At 33.8% G+C, this 17,999-nt stretch overlaps 1 protein-coding gene across 1 annotated transcript; it reads right to left on the bottom strand.

Moving 5' to 3' along the window:
• Positions 1-651: 651 nt before the first annotated feature.
• LOC128180601 (ribonuclease H2 subunit B-like) lies at positions 652-17,916 on the bottom strand. The gene is made up of 11 exons (XM_052848729.1): positions 17,755-17,916; positions 4,691-4,762; positions 4,202-4,309; positions 3,875-3,948; positions 3,172-3,286; positions 2,845-2,909; positions 2,271-2,373; positions 1,917-1,998; positions 1,772-1,817; positions 1,378-1,449; positions 652-1,055 (listed from the first exon to the last, which is right to left on the bottom strand). The coding sequence occupies exons 1-11, from the start codon at positions 17,864-17,866 to the stop codon at positions 957-959; spliced, it is 948 nt and encodes a 315-aa protein (XP_052704689.1). The 5' UTR covers positions 17,867-17,916; the 3' UTR covers positions 652-956.
• Positions 17,917-17,999: the final 83 nt, after the last annotated feature.

Here is a 17,999-nt window from a genome sequence, read left to right as displayed (position 1 = left end):
CATACAAGTACATACATGTACATATGTACTACGACCAATCTCATATAGTCCAAGTCAGTAAGCGCTTGTGCTACATCATGGCCATGGGTTTTCGACGATGGAATATAACACATGACTTAGTATACAATATGAGACTGCATAAAGACAAAGTAGTGAAAAGATGCAGGTTATAAATTTCTGTAAAATTCCATTTCTACGTTTTGGCAGAAGTATTAAGTTTCCGCTAAAAAGTACACACTAGCCATTATTGTACCAACCATTACGTTTCTGGGCGGAACGAGGTGCAAAATGGGGTGCACCAAACATACAATGTTCTGGCACCAACTGCGAGAGCAATTTGTTAAAATATGTTTTGTAGTGCTAGTTGTCACCTTACCAATTGAATATCCAACATTTCAAATGCAAGTTGCGCTCCGTTTTGTTTTTTTTGAAATAAAAATGATATTTTTTATATTTTTATACATTGCTACCTTTAATCAACGTTAGATATTTATCGATTCGTAATACAATGATTTCTGGTATTGTAGAATATCACTTGCAAAATCGTAATTTGATAAAATCAAATAGCGGAATTATGTTAAGTTCTATTATACAATGTATATTAATTAATTTCATAAAAATAAATTAAAAGAAAAACAACACAACAAATAATTGCACAAAAATTGAACACTTCCGTGGCCTTTATTCTCAACATAGCCATGTTAACAACCCAAAAACTAACATAGACCGCATATAAAAACGAGTCATCTAGCACCAAAATCCTGTTCTTAAGTAGTTTTGTTTAACATAATTAATATAATTGCTTTTTACCTGAAAAAATCAAAACAATGCCCAGAATCCTCACTTTCATTAAAGCCTAGGTAAAACAACTAATGTCAAAGCGCAAATGCATTGCTGGTTTGTGTTTATATCAAATATATAACACGTATATAAATAGCACTGTGTATATTATGGCATCAAGACTTGGCCTTGGGGGAGAAGAAGCTGGCCAGTGACTTCATTCCCGATTTGTCCACCTTACTGAGCTTCTTCTGGCCGGCTGTCAGCTTACCGGTCTACAAAAGAAGGTAACCCATTGTTAAACCAATCAGTAACCCATTGTGAAACAAAAACAAAAGAAGAAGAAGAAAATCAGATAACGCCTCACAAATCTCTCTCTTGTAACCCCCAAAATGTGAATGTAACTTGAGACATAAATGACTTTTTATTTATGTCTCTGATGTAACCTAACACTTGAGGTCTTCATCTTATATCAATGAGAATTGAATTTTTCTCTTGCTTTATTCATAAATATAGTTTGTATGATTTCTTACAGAACAAATTACCCTTTCCCACGAAAACTGCCGTGTAACTTAAATATCTTATAAAGCCCTGTACCTTTGCCGATTTTGTATCTGATTTCTCCTGGCTGTAGTCTTCAGTAGGAGTTATATCACCTAACTTGGCTTTCTGAAATAACATTGTCAAGTAGAACTAAAATATTTTTTTTTCATTTCTCTTCCTTTATAAATTCCTGGAAATAATTTAGCCAGTAAAATGTTGTTTAAGAACACCTAGCCAACAAATTCAGCAACTATAGATTAGAAAACGTAATAACAGTTTTCCAAAGTAGCCAGTTTACACTTAAAACCTACATTCAAGTATTGAAGATATCTTCCGTTCCTATTTTATACATTTGTAATAATGACAGATTTTAAAAATTGCTAAAAAAGAATGAGAAGTCATAAACAGTTATAATCCACCATTAATGCCAGACCGGAAGTGGATTTACCTTGTTTGGCGGTTCATTTTCTTTTTTCTCCACAACTTCTGGAATTCTGTAATGTAAGTATGCAGACACCATTGAAACATACTGACTAATTAGGATACTAATAAATTTATTTTCTCAGTTTTCACTTCAATAAGTGTTTTATTACTTCATGTGCTCTCTGAGTTGGCTGGCGACATCAGAAGGGATGTAATCACACACCATTCCATAGGCGTATCTTATGTAGTCATCTGGAGAAAAGATAAACACTTGATCACGTAAAGGAGTAAAAAAGCAGTCAGGATTACTCCAACAAACGCTTTAGTTAAGCCATAACTTTCGGTTATCCCCCTTTCTATACAACTCGCTTAGTTAATTAAGTCTTAAATGTTAGAAATCTCTAAAAACGGAAGTTTAAGTCATCCCAAAGAAGTTATTTTTATATCATAAGTTATTATTATTATTACATTTTATTAAATATTTGTATTATAAAACAAATGATCGCTGATTGAGAGATTTGTACCATGTGATGCCGTCATGGCGCGCTTGGTCCGGACGTACGTAGAACTCTGTGCCCCGGACACACATATCCCCCTCTCCGAGAGCTTGTCCGCCATACGTTCTGTCTATAGAGAGAATACATAAAACATCACAATCACAGTGTACTGATCAAGAAGATAAACCAGAAAAAGAAACGCTAAATTTGATTTCTTAATCCGCTTCTAAATCCACTTTTACTGAATTTCGTATGTGTTTACAGTCTTGGCCTACATGTACATCTCGACTCAAAGCTTTTAGTAAAGCTTTATCTTAACATCAGAAACAGACACAACTCATAAGAAAAGAAACAAACAGTGTGGAAAATGTGATAATTAATGGAAAAATAAATGTTCAATAATTATTATAAATGAAGAAATATTTTTTCTACAAGGATTAGAGAAGGAGTTGTAAAACACGTAAGAAAATATATCGATGTAATACAATATATATGAAAACATTGTAAAGGGACGTGGTGTCATGGGATCATCTTCTTGTGAGCCAATGGTTGGTTGACAGGAAAGAATGTAAAATGTGTATCATGAGGTCTTTACACCTACTTTTGTTTGTAACCATGACAACACTTTCTCTTCATTGTATCTGTACACTTGTAAATCATCGCTTCCTGAAACAGAAAAATATAACCATGCTACAAACTATTTGTTATACACAATTTTTATGACCAGTATAAAGCAAAAAAAAAAATTTTTTTTTTTAAAGTTTCAACAAACAGATTTTCTAAATATAAATAACCTCATTCGACGTGTCTGTAGTTTATTACATGATATATATTTTTTCAAGGTTTTGTAGAAGTATAAACATGTACTTTTAGCATTTCATTCAATTGATAATGTTATGACAATCTCCTGTGTTTGATTGACAGTTACCTTTGACATCGGCTATCTGATTTAGTTCCGATGTCCCGGATGTAGCAACGAGTCTACTGGATTCTGGGTAATCGGAGTCACAGACAATCTGGTCCAGGGTCATAAACATCCCACCCTAACAATGGAAGAATTTTTGATTTATATCACTGTAAATATTAATTCATTATCTTAATCGAAAAATGAGATTTTATCAACTATATGTATAGGATATATTATTACTAGAGCCACGTGCCAAAAGTTGATTTGTCCAGCAGCACTCCCCCCACCCAAAAAAATAAATTACACACACACATGCCAGAAAGACGCAATAAAGTTCTCTAATAAATATGTATTAAATTCACCATGTGCCTTTTTCAGTCTGTCTATAATCTGTTGTCATTTATACACTCAGTATTTAATCTTTTGCACGATAGATGTCACAGTCTATATCCTTTTCTAGTAAACACACTGCAACATACTTGTACAAAAGATGACAAAAAAGTTCCCAAATAAATATCTATTAAATTCATCATGTGCTTTTTTCAGTCTATTTACAATCTGTTGTCATTTATATATTCAGTGTCTAATTTTTTGCACAATAGATGTCACAGTCTATATCCTTTGCTATAGTAAACACACTACTACATTATAAAAAAGATCTTTGCCAATTTATGTTATGCGTTTTATATCTATTTCAAAACAGAAAATCAAAACATAAAAGTACCTCTTTGGCCTTTTTCAGGTAGGGAAGGAGAAGGAACAATGAATCGATAGGAGTTGTGACATGGAGACGCCCATCTAGGGAAAAGAAAAAAAACATTTATAACTAAAAAAAAATAAAGTAATAACCAAATGGCAATCGACTGAAAAAATACTCGGGGCTTTGTCAAACAACTTTAATACATGTGTACTTTAATTCAGCATATGCATACAAGTATGTCCCTCCCTTGCACTGTTTTCGGTCACTTGCATAGAAACTAATTCTACTGTTCTTTATCCTCATACTTATTCTTACTGAGCACACATCTTAAAAAATTCATAGTTTCTTTACCTTGCTGAACTGTATTGTCGATCAACCAAGATCGACAACTCTCGGCAAAAACCGCCACTTCGAACACGTCCTTATCTCCATTAGCGAACAGAAAAATAGCACCTCTGTCTGTAATAGGGAAAATGAAAGCTATTGCATATTTATAACCTCTGCCTATAACAGCTACAAAATAAATTTTCCATTGACATTTTTTCTCGTTTTTTTTTTTTTTTTGGGGGGGGGGGGGGGGGTTAGCGTTCATGTTATCTTACTAAATAACACCGAGAACGAAGTTACTTTTTTTAAATTTGCAGTTTTACATGTACATCAATCATCAATTAGATTATAAATTCACCCATTAATCGACACTAAACTGCCAAGCCCCCTCTAGTAACTCCAGCAAGAGCTAAAGAATCTAGAGTACAGTGATGTCCAAAATATTGGTTGTTATTTTTCATTTTAAATATAATTAGTATAGATAAATAATGAATAAAATAACGCTAGATATACCTGTTTTCGGATGTCTGAGTTTACAGAAAACCGTTTTGGTGTCATCGTTGGGGTCAATCTCTAAGGCTGTATCTGAAATATACACGCTCCATATGTAAACTGTAAATAGTGTTTGAAATGAAAACTGTATTTCCAGTGATGTATCTGTGAAACATAAACACACATCACAGGTAAACTAAACCTGTAGGACATTACATTTTTCGACTTAGAAATATTACAGTCCCATAAGAAGTTTTCAGCAATAAGAAATTGAACATTTACAGCGACTCAGCCTTACCAATCTTACATTATTAATCAAGCAATTCATTTTTCAACTGGTTTCTGGGGGGTTTTTGCATTAACTTTCCTGAATACTGGTTACTATTTCCATTAAGATTACAGAATTTAACAACCTTGAGACAATGACCAACGTCGTAGTCATTTCACCAAGCCAATTCTATGGTTGACCCCGAACTAGGCCATCTGACCATTGGCTTCGACTTAATCATGACCTATATGGTCATTGTCGTATAAAGTTTCAAAACTGCTTTTTCTTCTTCAAAATTTAGAAAAAGCAACGTTGTTGGAACATACAACATAAAAGTGTCTACGGATTTTTTTAGCCATTACAGTGTTAAGACAAAAGAAAACCATCTTGATTATTGGACATAAATAACAAATACCTGGCTTTGTACTAATAGGCGAAAATATTCATACACAATACTTAAGCCTAACCTTGATGTTGCATGGTATAATTCCATAAATGTAGTGCATCTTAATAGCAAATCCAAATTCATACACCTATGAAACTAGTAATATATGTAAATCCGAATGTGTACATGGATGTCAGTAAAGAAATGAAAATCATGATTATCGTGTCGGTCGATAGTGAATATATTGTACATTTGTTTCTATGTCAAATGTGTGTAAGAGATCTATCTTTATGGTCGAATTCCATACTACCAAAATACGAGTATACATGAATCAACATATAAACCAGCATCAGGACGATTAACAGTTCTGGAAAAATCTCCACCATGAGCCTCGTTATAATGTAGCATCAGGACAATTAATACAGCTCTGGAAATGTAGCATCAGGACGATTAATACAGCTCTGGAAAAATCTCCTCCACGACCCTCGTTATAATGTAGCATCAGGACGATTAATACAGCTCTGGAAAAATCTCCTCCACGACCCTCGTTATAATGTAGCATCAGGACGATTATTACAGCTCTGGAAAAATCTCCTCCACGACCCTCGTTATAATGTAGCATCAGGACAATTAATACAGCTCTGGAAAAATCTCCTCAACGACCCTCGTTATAATGTAGCATCAGGACAATTAATACAGCTCTGGAAAAATCTCCTCCACGACCCTCGTTATAATGTAGCAATGTCCTTTTAGAAAAGATGCATCTTTAAACATTCATATATACATACACATGTACCTTTAATGTAAGTTTACTTAAATAATTTTTCCGTCGCTGCATGTGGTCTCGGTTTAATTGGAGATGCACGAGTACAACAAGATATAACAGTCTTCGGCAGGGGAGGTGTTAATGAGAAGGGGAGGTGTTTTTACAACCCTAGAGAACAAAAAGTAAACAATATTTTCACTCTACAAACATTCTCGAAAAGTACTTCTCAATGTTAGACCAACTGTCTACATATTCATTAAAATGTGTTAAAAATTAAACATCGTATTCAAACAAATACGGGGTTTTCTTTCACCCATGACCGAGTGAATGCAGGTGAAAGGGAACAATGTCCCTTTAGTTGTTCTGGCCCCGCCATCACCGACTTTCCTCAAGTCAATACTCAGCCTCAAATCTGAGGTTTGACCTCAAATTTATGCATGTTTCTGTTGAGGATTTGCGTTGAGGAATGAGTTGAGGGATTTGAAAATTTTGGTGACGGTGGAGCCTGGTCCTTGGAATGCGTTAAATATTATATCTAAAAAAGGGCTTTGAAAAAAGCAAACTCAAAACTCTGCTTTTGTTGGCAATAAGTGTCTATCTTCTTCAAAATAGCGCAGGACTGGTAAACAGTTATTGAATTTCAAAAGATAGTTCCATAATCTCAATTCACGAAGTTCATTCAAACGGAAGACACAAAATGATCATTTTAAAACCCAAGTCTGTAAGTAGAAGAAATAAATGCCATCAAATGCATCAATTCAAAAGGCATTTAAAGACCTGATTTTTTCCTTAATGCTCGGTGTTGCATTTCATAATAAACCCATTGCCCAATATTTTGTCATTGACGTTGGAATCCCATATCGTCTTACACCAAAAATCTACAGCCGTGCCAGAATCCTGACAATGAGACGTTTGTACTATAATGTATTTTTCCGAAACCTCGATCTGTTAATAGCAGTGTTTTAAAATATTCCTTCTTTTGACAAGAACGGCTAATTTTATCTGATGTCCTTCACTAAAGTCTGGGTCGTGTTGATAGAAACGGGGTGAACCTCAATTCCCAGGCCTTGTTTTGATTCAACATATCCCGGCACTCAAAGAGCTACTAACACAATAGAGTGAAGAGCGATCATGAAGATCTTCCCGACTACTCATAACTTCAAACATCTTTGAAGTTTATTCTTATTTAATATATATACCTAAAGCCCTTACTGATATTGTCAAATTTTGCACTGGCCTTTGCTTCAGCGCCATCTACACACAATTAGAAAAGTGACAGCAGAACCAATTCTTTTGTATCCAGTCAATTTTCATTGCACACTTTTTGTTTCTGTTATTTTCTTTCATTTCTGGCTTCTTATGACAGCCATTTATTTAGAACAAATCGCCTCACTAAATAAACGTTACCAACGTGTAAGTATCTTTTTATCTGTAACCATACTCGAAAACCTGGAGATTAGCGGTAACATATAGAATTGTTACAGAATCCACATTTCATTAATCAGGATGTGTAGAAGATGACCTAATCTAAGTCAAAATTAATGTTCGAGTTTAAAACACGAACACTGCTGAAAAGGTGAGATGATTAAGCGACGGCTTACCTGTATTATATTGATGTTTAAGTTATCTTTCGATACTTTACTTCAGAAAATCAAGTTTTTGAAAACATTTCTACCGGCAATTTTTAAATATATATTTATTTTATTTCAATATAACTATTAATTATGCATACCAGAATTATAACAAATATTCTTACAAATATTAACGCTGCCTGAAATATACACGTAAGTATCTAAATCAAAATGAATCACTGTTGAAAAATATAGTTAGTTCATAAACGATGTCGAAAATTCAATTTTCTGCTTACAAAATGTTACGCACAAAAAGGTCAAAATTACATGTAGCAAAACTCATGTATTCATGTTTGTAACAAATCGCCATCATTTAAAATAGAAATTGTTACGTTCCCTTAGAAGACTAAGTGTTAGATGAACTAGCATATGATACATGTGCTAAGTGCTAACTAAATAAATTTGGAGAAGTTTGTGCGAGATAGCTAAAGTTACTAAAACACAACAATTAGGAGATTTTGTTATTTCATTTATTTCAAAATCAGCATGACTCCAAGTAAATAGGAGTTAAGGTTTACATTTTCTTGACCGACATTTGAAATCAAATACACATTTCAAAATCACAGGTTTAACTTTTCGAAAATTCATGAAATCTTTCTTTGGTGAAGCTTTAGTTGTTTAACTTTCACAGCGGCCAAACAAACACACATTTCCAATACAAGAGATTACATGCAATACTGGGTTACTCTAATGCGCACGCATACACACGTATCTACCTTGAGGAAAAATCCTCACTACAAATGTAGCTTGCATTGATAACTAAATACATATAATGAGCAAAGAAAATATTGTTTTAACCTGTTAGTCCCATATACCTCATCATTATAATATCATATATAAAAACATAGTTAATGCAATATAATGATACATGTACATGGTGAATAAAACATAAATAAATACGTCTTCTAGTGGTAAAAAATAATTGTAAAAATCTTTAAACCACTAAAAAGGGCACCTTGTTGAAGAACATAGAAAGTCAAAGGGGTTGCAAGAATTTGCATATATCCTCTCAAACACAAGATGTAAAGCAGTCTGAAATAGCCATGTTGTAAAATGGTCAATAATTACTTGGTGTCTACGTGAACAACGACGACACACGTGGGTTTATGTTTTAAAATCGGTTTAACATGAACTTCTTCCTGATTTTTAGTCACGTGATTTGTATCCGAACTTTTCACTGGTTCAATCACAGTTTCTAACTCATGACTAGAATTTCCGGCGTCATCTTCATCTGACCAATGAACATGAAGCTCTGGATGTTCGGGAAGCTGAGGAATCGTTAGACAATGTCCCGAGTATTTTGATTGGCTGTTCGCTGCTGCGCCGTTGATGGTCTTGTTTTTCTCTCGTTCCAACATCATTTTCATTTTACACGATTCGCAAGGTCCTGTACAAAACATGGAGGTTTTGCTGTGTTCACAGGCGCTCGACACAGCAACATCCATACTCCTTGTCATGACCAGCAACGGATCTAAACAGACATTCTGGAGGAATGAACCGTCCATGGGTAAAACTATGAAATAACAAGTCCTCGCTCTTTCACTTCACTTCTCCCTCTCTTGGTTTTGAATCGATCGATCAAATTTCCACGTTTCTATTCAAATAATTGTCTTTTAAAAAGCATTCACTTGAAACCACTCATCAGCTTCTGCTCACAGCGAAAAAAATTGAAAATTAACCGACGCGTCTGCCTAAGTCAGTCACTGTTTTCTTTCTGACGAGAATTTTGTTTACAATAATGTCAAACCCGCCGGGCTGGAAACGGTCCAAGGGCACGACAACTCCTCCATTCTGGCGTTTCCCCCTTATCAAGTGACCGACCGCTACTGCATGGCGGTCCCTTTTCTCCTTCAGTCAACAAGCCCCTATCACCAGCACTCCTATCTAGAACCGCTCGCCAACACAAAAGAGTCAACACGGCCATTTACGTACTCGGTGGCAAAGGGCGTGTGTTCTTTTAAATCCAAACAAAAGTTGAATTGTTTGTTATGCAATATTAATTGCATAGGATATCGCTTCATCTAAGCGAACAACGTTTCATACCAAAGAACGAAGGAAAACTATGCCGTTCAGAAGAATATAATGTATAAATGTGCATTGAGATGAAGACAATCCAAGAATGTCGAGCTAAAAAATACTATAAGCAACATATTTTGGCATGAAAAGTTGTAAAGGGAACTTTAAAATGATCTATATCATATTCATATAGATTATATAATAAATTCAATGCAATAATAATCTCAAAGAAATAATTAAAACTAAATCACATAAATAGTATTTCTCTTGCTACTTTTGTGCCACAAAACATTACAAAAGTCTACAATATAGAAAAGTTGAAAAAATATTTGCAAGCAAGTGACCAGGACCTATTAGATCCAAAAGAATGTTGTCCTTGCAATATTCATCACCTCTGTAAACTATTCAAAACTTTTTTTCTGATTATTTTCATTATTATTAGTCTTAACCCCTATGGCAACATACATGTACAACCCTTGAAATCAGATTACTGTTCATTTGCTGTTATTTGGACCAATGTATAATCACGTATACATGCAACATAAAGATCATTTAACTATCCATACGATAAATATTTTTTTGATTTTTGTTTTTTATAGCTTGTGATGTTGAAATTTTCTTTTATATGGCTATAAAAAATACTCTATTTGCAAATACCTAATCTTTATTTTCCGTTACCATGACAACTGCTACTCATAAAAACCAATTCCTTGTTTCTCTGTTGGCTTCTTGTATCAATGTGCATAATTCAATATAAAGAAAATCGATTCCTTTGCTGCGATGACATTTAAAGTAGTTTAAATGCTTTAAAATCAAAATTTGTAAATTTTGATTTTAGATTTTTAAAGTATCTTAATTTTAGTAAAAGACATTATGAATGGACCCTTAAATTATGTTTTGGTTTTTCACAGAATTAATATTAACATCAACATGCAAAATTGTACACGTGGTATTATTAGCACTAGTTCATAGCCTCAATAAGTGCAACAATAAACAGCAGAAAAAACCAAAAATACTACATAGGTAGTCTCTTTTAATATCCCAATTTCATTGATTTTGATTTCACGTTGCATTTAGTTTTTAGATTTTATTATTTCATGCCATGACATCACAATTACTTGTTGATACTATCTAGTATCATCGCTTCTTGTCCTTTCTGAAAAATCCGCAATTATTACTTCCAGTGCCGTTGTAATTTAAAATGTTAATTGGTTATATTTAACATATCCAATTGGTTATAAGGCTTTACTTTTTTAAAGTTGTCAACCATATTAATCAAAATGTAACGTCATTGCAATCATTTTTAACTACTAGTACCTTAATAATATTACGTACAAGAGTATACTAACAATACTGTAACTACATTCATGCAAGTCTTAATTTTCTGCTGACGATTAATATTAATTCGGCTTTCGTTAATCCGGGCTTTACTATTTATATAAACTGGGCATGACTCTAATTAAGCAACTCCACTTATATAAATGGTAAAATCAATGATAAAATCAAAGAAAAACATTTCCTTCCAGAAAGTTATCAAACGAAGGTCGGACTGATACAACCAAGCTTTTGTAAGCACAAACGTATCTTGATGCAATACTTGTGTTTATGTTACATTATCAAACATGGTTAATTTTCTTTCCGTACGCTTGTACGTAAAACATGGGTACGGTACCTTAAACTCAAACTTGAAAAGAAAAAAGAAGTATTGATGATTTGGTTAAAAAACAACAAAAGGTATGATATCTCTAAAAGAAAACCGCCTCTATTTATTTAGTCTAATTCAAGAACACAATTGTCTAAAGAACTTGATGGCAGTTTCAGAACGTTCCAAAAGGTGAAATAAGGCTTCCAAAGAAGAGTATTCACGACTCTTGCGACAATATTTTACACACAAATTCGATCAACAACGTTGTAACCTATTACGGGATAACTCTACAGACAAGTTGTAGTATATAGTAAACATAATTGTAGGTGTACAAATATTAGGCTACTACAGGAAAGGGGGGGGGGGGGGCAGGTATACTTTTCAATTCAATATTCACGGTTTATTTCCTTGTTTTCAATTCAATTTTTACATGGTCACAGAAAAGTGGTGGGGGGCGGGGGGGGGGGGCAACTCCATGTTAATTCAATTTTTTGTATGTAAATTTAAGAAAAATCTTTGCTGCGCAAAAAAGTGTGGGGGGCAGCCCCCCCCCCCCCCCGATGCTACGTGCCTGAAGTATTATATGTGCATGTACATGTACGTACTCCATTTCCAAGCATCACAGAACAAATAAAATTAACAGGACCCATCTGATACTGTATCTAAAGAGATAAGTCAATGAAGTTCATGGGGCAATGAACTTGCATTCAACGAAAAAAGTGCATGTAGCGAACGTAAGAATTAGTGTTAAAGCAATCCCAGTTGTTATGATCCACCTTCCAAACAACGTTCAATGAAATTACAGGGTACTATTCCCTGGACCGTTGGAAGACTTCCTATCTCGTCACATTCTAACACCAAAAAAGCGTTTTTCGGGAATCAAATATAGAAAATTAATAATACAAATAAGACACACTATTTAAGTTTATGTATGTTTATTATTGCATTGAAATGGCCATAAATATTAATATAAGTATTACACATCATCATGTCATTGTCACATTAAACCGTAAAAATCATAATGAATTGTATAGCACACACACCTTGACAGGCATACAATCACAACAATATCCCGTCATACAACTCGATCTGTGATCATTAAACTGACCAATAAATAATGTTACATCGTCATGCAATTATTCTCAAACACATGCGTAGCTAGTTCAATTAATACCAAGTTATCTGAACGTTTTCTCTTGTACATACAAGATAATGTAGAGGTGTTGCATGATGAAGTCATGTATATATTGCATTTTATCTTTCCGGGCTCAAGTTCCTTGCGTTTGCTGACAAGTCCCCGAGAGAAAGGGAGGATTGTGGTGTCGATGCGGGGTCATCGGTCCCATTAGGGCACGTCACGTGGAAAGTTCATTCCGACCTGAGGTCAGTGATAAGAACCCTCATTCTCCATACACAATAATTGTGCACGCGTGAGTTTTCCGTGGGGTGGTCTTTTTCAGTATTGGCTTTGGATGGAGAGTCGAGCACAAAATAGGCAAGGGGCTTTCTCTGTCCTCCGCCTCCTCGGAACATTCCGGGATATGAAATTCCAGACTGGGTTCTTTAGCAAAGCGAACGTGAGTTCGGTCCTCGCGTCTTTTCTCGGACTGACGAGATGGAGATTTCGACCGCTGTTTTGGCGGGAAAGTCGTGTTTTTGTCTAGTGAGTTGCAGCGATACATGGTGTCAGTTTCAAAGATGGATTTCTTGCTCTCGTCGCATGGAAGTAGAGAATCCATGGACTCCATCTTGAATAGTTTCTTAGTAAATGGCTGTTTCTCTTCCAGGTCCTCAATTTTGAGTTTGTTGTCACCGTTTATTTTTGTACAGATTTGTTATAATCTTCCTCACTTGGACAAATCAAGAAGTTCAATAATAAATAATAATTCTCCTATCGTACTGTTAATTTTCTTCTACTCAATTGATTTCAATCGCTTGCGAATCTTCCTCTACTTGTAATTTGTTTCCTTTCTTCCGACATCAAATAAATCTTCTATCCTTAAGATAACGAAATCGCCTTGTACGCAAATAGATTGTCTCTCACATTAACAATTGTCCGTCTTCTCTACTCGAAGTCTTGTTTATATTTAAAAATTTCAAACACAACCGTGCCGAATAAATATATTATCTTGCCAATTATTTAATCTCCAGGACGCGTTGCCAATTTGGAACTCCTCCAAGATATTTTTTTACCCTCCAATAGATTTTCATTTATTTGGGGGATTTTAAAAACAAGATATCAATGATATTTTGTTATGTAGGTTATCGAATGCCGATCGACTTCTTTCTCGGGGTCAATCCTAGGGATTGTGTTTACCCGACTGGATTTCGAGCAAGTCTTGGACAGCCATCAACATTTTTAAAATGAAATGTATACGCATTCCCATAACACAGATGATGCAAGATGTCAAGGTATACATACTTAACACATAAAGAGAAGTACCTCTCTACGATGTTGTTTATATTTTATTTACAAATGTACAAAGTTCTTTGCATCATGAATTTGGGTTTAACACAATTGACGAAAGATGTGTCAAAGGGTGACCATGTTCAATATTAAAGCCACTTACGACTTCCGTAGGACCAATACAAAATTGATGCAATATGACATGTTTGGTTTAGACATTACTCGTTCTGACTGGATTTCGAGCAAGTCTTGGACTGCCATTAACATTTTTTAAATGAAATGTATACGCATTCCAATAACACAAATGATGCAAGATACGTCAAGTTATACATTTGATAAGGTTTTTAACACATTAAGAAAAGTGTGTCTTTACAACGTGGATTATGTTTTATTTATATAAAGTACTTTAATTTGCATCACGAATTAGGTTTAACACATGTCGAAGGGTGATACTGTTTGAAAGTTAAAAACACAAACTTTATGCAATACGACATTACTGGTTATAAAATAACTGGTTCCATTTCATAGAACAATAGCGGGAAATTAACCTTCTTCAAATTATGCTTCGTAATCATTCAATAAATATATTTAAAAAATAAACTTCACACCGATCTTTTCTTCAGATGTAAATATTCTGAGCACATAAGGTTTTTTCTATCTTTTCACAAATTTTTTAATGGTTACAAATTTGTACAAATTTGATCATACTGTAATATGTATCAATGTTTTCACTTTATCGATAATAAAGGTTCAATATCAAGCCCAGTAGGCATCAAGCATTTTCATCATTGACTAAAAATTGTTAAAGATTTAGCTTGTTTCAATCCATGACCATGTAAAAATGCCGTTATCTGTATAAAATGTATGGTGGAACCCGAAGAGGTCGGTAATCTAGATGCTTTGAGAGAGGTTGCTTAAAAGGATAAAAGCTCCTAGGGTTTGTCAACATGAAATTGTATATTTTCTTGAGAGAGAGAAAGAGATATAATGTATTCAACAATTCCTCTGTCGATTTTTTAGCAGTGCCATTGCGAGATAACCAAAAAGGGATAAAAATGAACGCTTCATTTGAATCTTTGAAAAGGTATTAACTTATTTTTTAACATTAAAACACAGTGTAATGCGGGGTAACTTAGCTTGGGGAAATGACAACAATACGCAAAGCCTTTGATAGTATGATTAGACATGTAAACAAAGTGAACGTTTTAATAATTTCTTTATTAAAAGAAATGGTTAAGCCCTTACTATCCTTGGTTTGACTGGCATAATTTCAATCAAACTTCAATAACAATCCTGCATTGACACTATACATCTATTTGTAGGCAATCCTATAAGAGGCTTACATGAGGCCCCAGGGCCATACTGCTCACAAAAATATCAGATATGATAATTTCAATCAAAGTTTCACACATCAATACTCAACAAATATTAGAAAAAGCCTTTAAAATCATAAGATGTGATCAAAGTTGGCCAACATTGTAAAATTTGCTGATTGCATAATAGGTAACTTTAGTTTTTTCAAAATTGAACTTGGATGGTCCTAATCCAAGTCAGTGGAGGATTTCCAATATGCACATTTATTAAAAGATCAAACCCACTGCACTTGTTGCAAATATGTGGTTAATCCTTATTTTGGACTTAACTACTTATGAATGTGCAGAATCAATTTTAAATACTTGTAATTGGTTTAAAAATAATTAAAATCCTTTTAATCAGCTTAATAACAGTCACGTTAACAGGTATGTCATTCAATCGTCTGGAGATTTAAAACAATTAAACTCAAAGACACAGGTTGTCATGGCAATAAAAGTTAGTTTATCAATAAATTGTTAACCTTTCCAATGCTCTACCTATTGTCAGTGTACAAACATTACTACATAATTTGTTAACTCAATTTCATTACCATGAATGTGAAAGAACCTTATTAAGCAACTGCCATAAGGCTTATAATAAAAGGTTAACCCCCCCCCCCCCAAAAAAAAAAAAATTAATTAAAAACCCATAATCTGAATGTGATTTAAAATTTGAAACTTACTGATAAACATATGCTGCTTGCTGGTCTAGAACTACTATCATCTACCTTCTTCCATAAATTGGAAATCTTACAGTATGTGTACTAAGAGTTAACCATTTTTCCTTTCTTGATAGGGAGGATTTACTGTTGATTCATTTTAGTTATTTTAAGGATAATTTTATGGGTTTCACATATTCATACAATCAGTACATATGGTTTCTCTATAGAGTTAAGGTTCTTTTTCTTTTTTGGTGTTAAAAGTTGCAAATTTACTTGTTCTGTTTTTGAACCAGTAGTACAGCATGTGGCACAATGAACATCCATTTTAAACACAAAAATAGAACATATGTAACTGTATCAAAAGATGATACACTTAAATTTTAAAATTGACTGGTTGGCCCTTTTAATTTCCTTTGAAAAGGTCTAAAGGTAAAATACCAAACATAAAAGGTAAAATATATGGATTTTTTCTTTACTGAATAATAATCTATAGCTAAATAAATCATATCTTAAAATCTAAGGTAGATCTAATGGTTAATGTGTTGACCACCCAACATCCTTAAATAAATGGAAGTCTTTTTTCAAGATAGTGTACAAGTAAATTCAAGATTCTTTTTCTTTCAAATTCTCAAAACTTTCTATAAATCCAAGATCTATGCATCAAACAGAACCTAACTCTATGATAGTCTAAATGCAGTTTTTAACAATGTTCTTATTTTGCTTTCATGTATTGTACATGCAATGATATGCATACAGGTAAGCTCATTACATGTATGAAGACTATGATTTAATAGAGGATAATTTACATGCTGACATATGTAATGCATGTGGACACCAATTCATCTAAAGTCACCATGAATCAGGTACAGACATGTATGATATGATTTCAAATAAATTAAAGTGTATCTGGTAATTATAGTCACACAAATGACGTCATGGACACAAAAATAAATTGCATCTTCTCAGATTGTAGACTGGGCACTACTTTGCAAGATTCATATTGAGGAAAATGGAATGTCTGAGGGTTTTAAATTGTTAGATATATAATTGATAATGTCTTTCTTATAATACATGTAATGTAATGCCTATCATACATGTAGTATTGTATGTCACAGTTCAGGCATCATGTATATCTTAAGAATCTTAAGGTGGCTCACAACACCGTGAAATATTTTCTCAAATCAGCAGAAAATTACTTGATTATGATAGATATCATAACAGTCATTTACAGATAAGAAGTTTTTAAGTCTAATGGGCAAACAAATGTGAAGTTTTGGATGAAAAATTACATTTTCAAAAATTTAATTGAGTTAACATGAACAAATGCTCCAGGCGGATTTGAACTTATGATCTGCGGTTCAGAAGCCCAATACTCTAACCACTGAGCTAGTCAGAGCTACAACGATATACAACCTAATCAAATGGTATAAACAATTTAACAAAACATATAAATCGTTACCTTGTGACGTAGTGTCTTAAAAAGTATTTATAAGTGTAGGTGTAATGAGGTACCTTAAGAGAGATAACTCTAATTATAGACTAAAGTACAAAAAGCTGTTGTAAATAAATGCCAATGGTATCTTCAAACTAAAGGCCAGTTTTTCAAGAACCCACCAATAATGTGCAATAAAAATTGGAATATCATCAGTTCAATTTGGAGAGATTGCTAAGCCAAGAATCCATGTATCAGTATCACACACAGTTACATAAATTACAATCTTAACCAATGATGTCAGACTATATATTTATGTCATATAAGTATATATCAAACATAATTAATTCAATAAATATAACTTCGACAAAATTGTAACACGCTTCTCGACTGTCTATATTGTTAAACATACAGACTATGAAGCGGTGTCTGTTTACCTGAAAATATTTTAAAGTAAACAGGCACCGCATCATATAGTCACAAAGGTTGTTCAAAAAATATAACTTCTATAATTCTCTCACTGTTTATAAAACAGATCCATTGGTCTGCCTCTTTGTGGGGTTGTTGCAGACTCTGGACATCTTCGTTTGTTGTTTCTTTACTAGTTTGTCTGGAAGATTTTCTCGGAGGCATTTCACGTGGCGGGAAAGTTGGTCTTCTGCACCATAACAAACGACGTTGAAAAGATGCTTAAAATTGTGCAAACATTTTACCTGAATCACGAAGCGCATAGACGATTTAGATTTTGATTAAAGGTAGACATACG

Source organism: Crassostrea angulata, chromosome 4, assembly GCF_025612915.1.
Source record: "Crassostrea angulata isolate pt1a10 chromosome 4, ASM2561291v2, whole genome shotgun sequence".
Lineage (NCBI taxonomy): Eukaryota > Metazoa > Mollusca > Bivalvia > Ostreida > Ostreidae > Magallana > Magallana angulata.
This window is presented reverse-complemented; position numbering and strand designations above follow the sequence as displayed.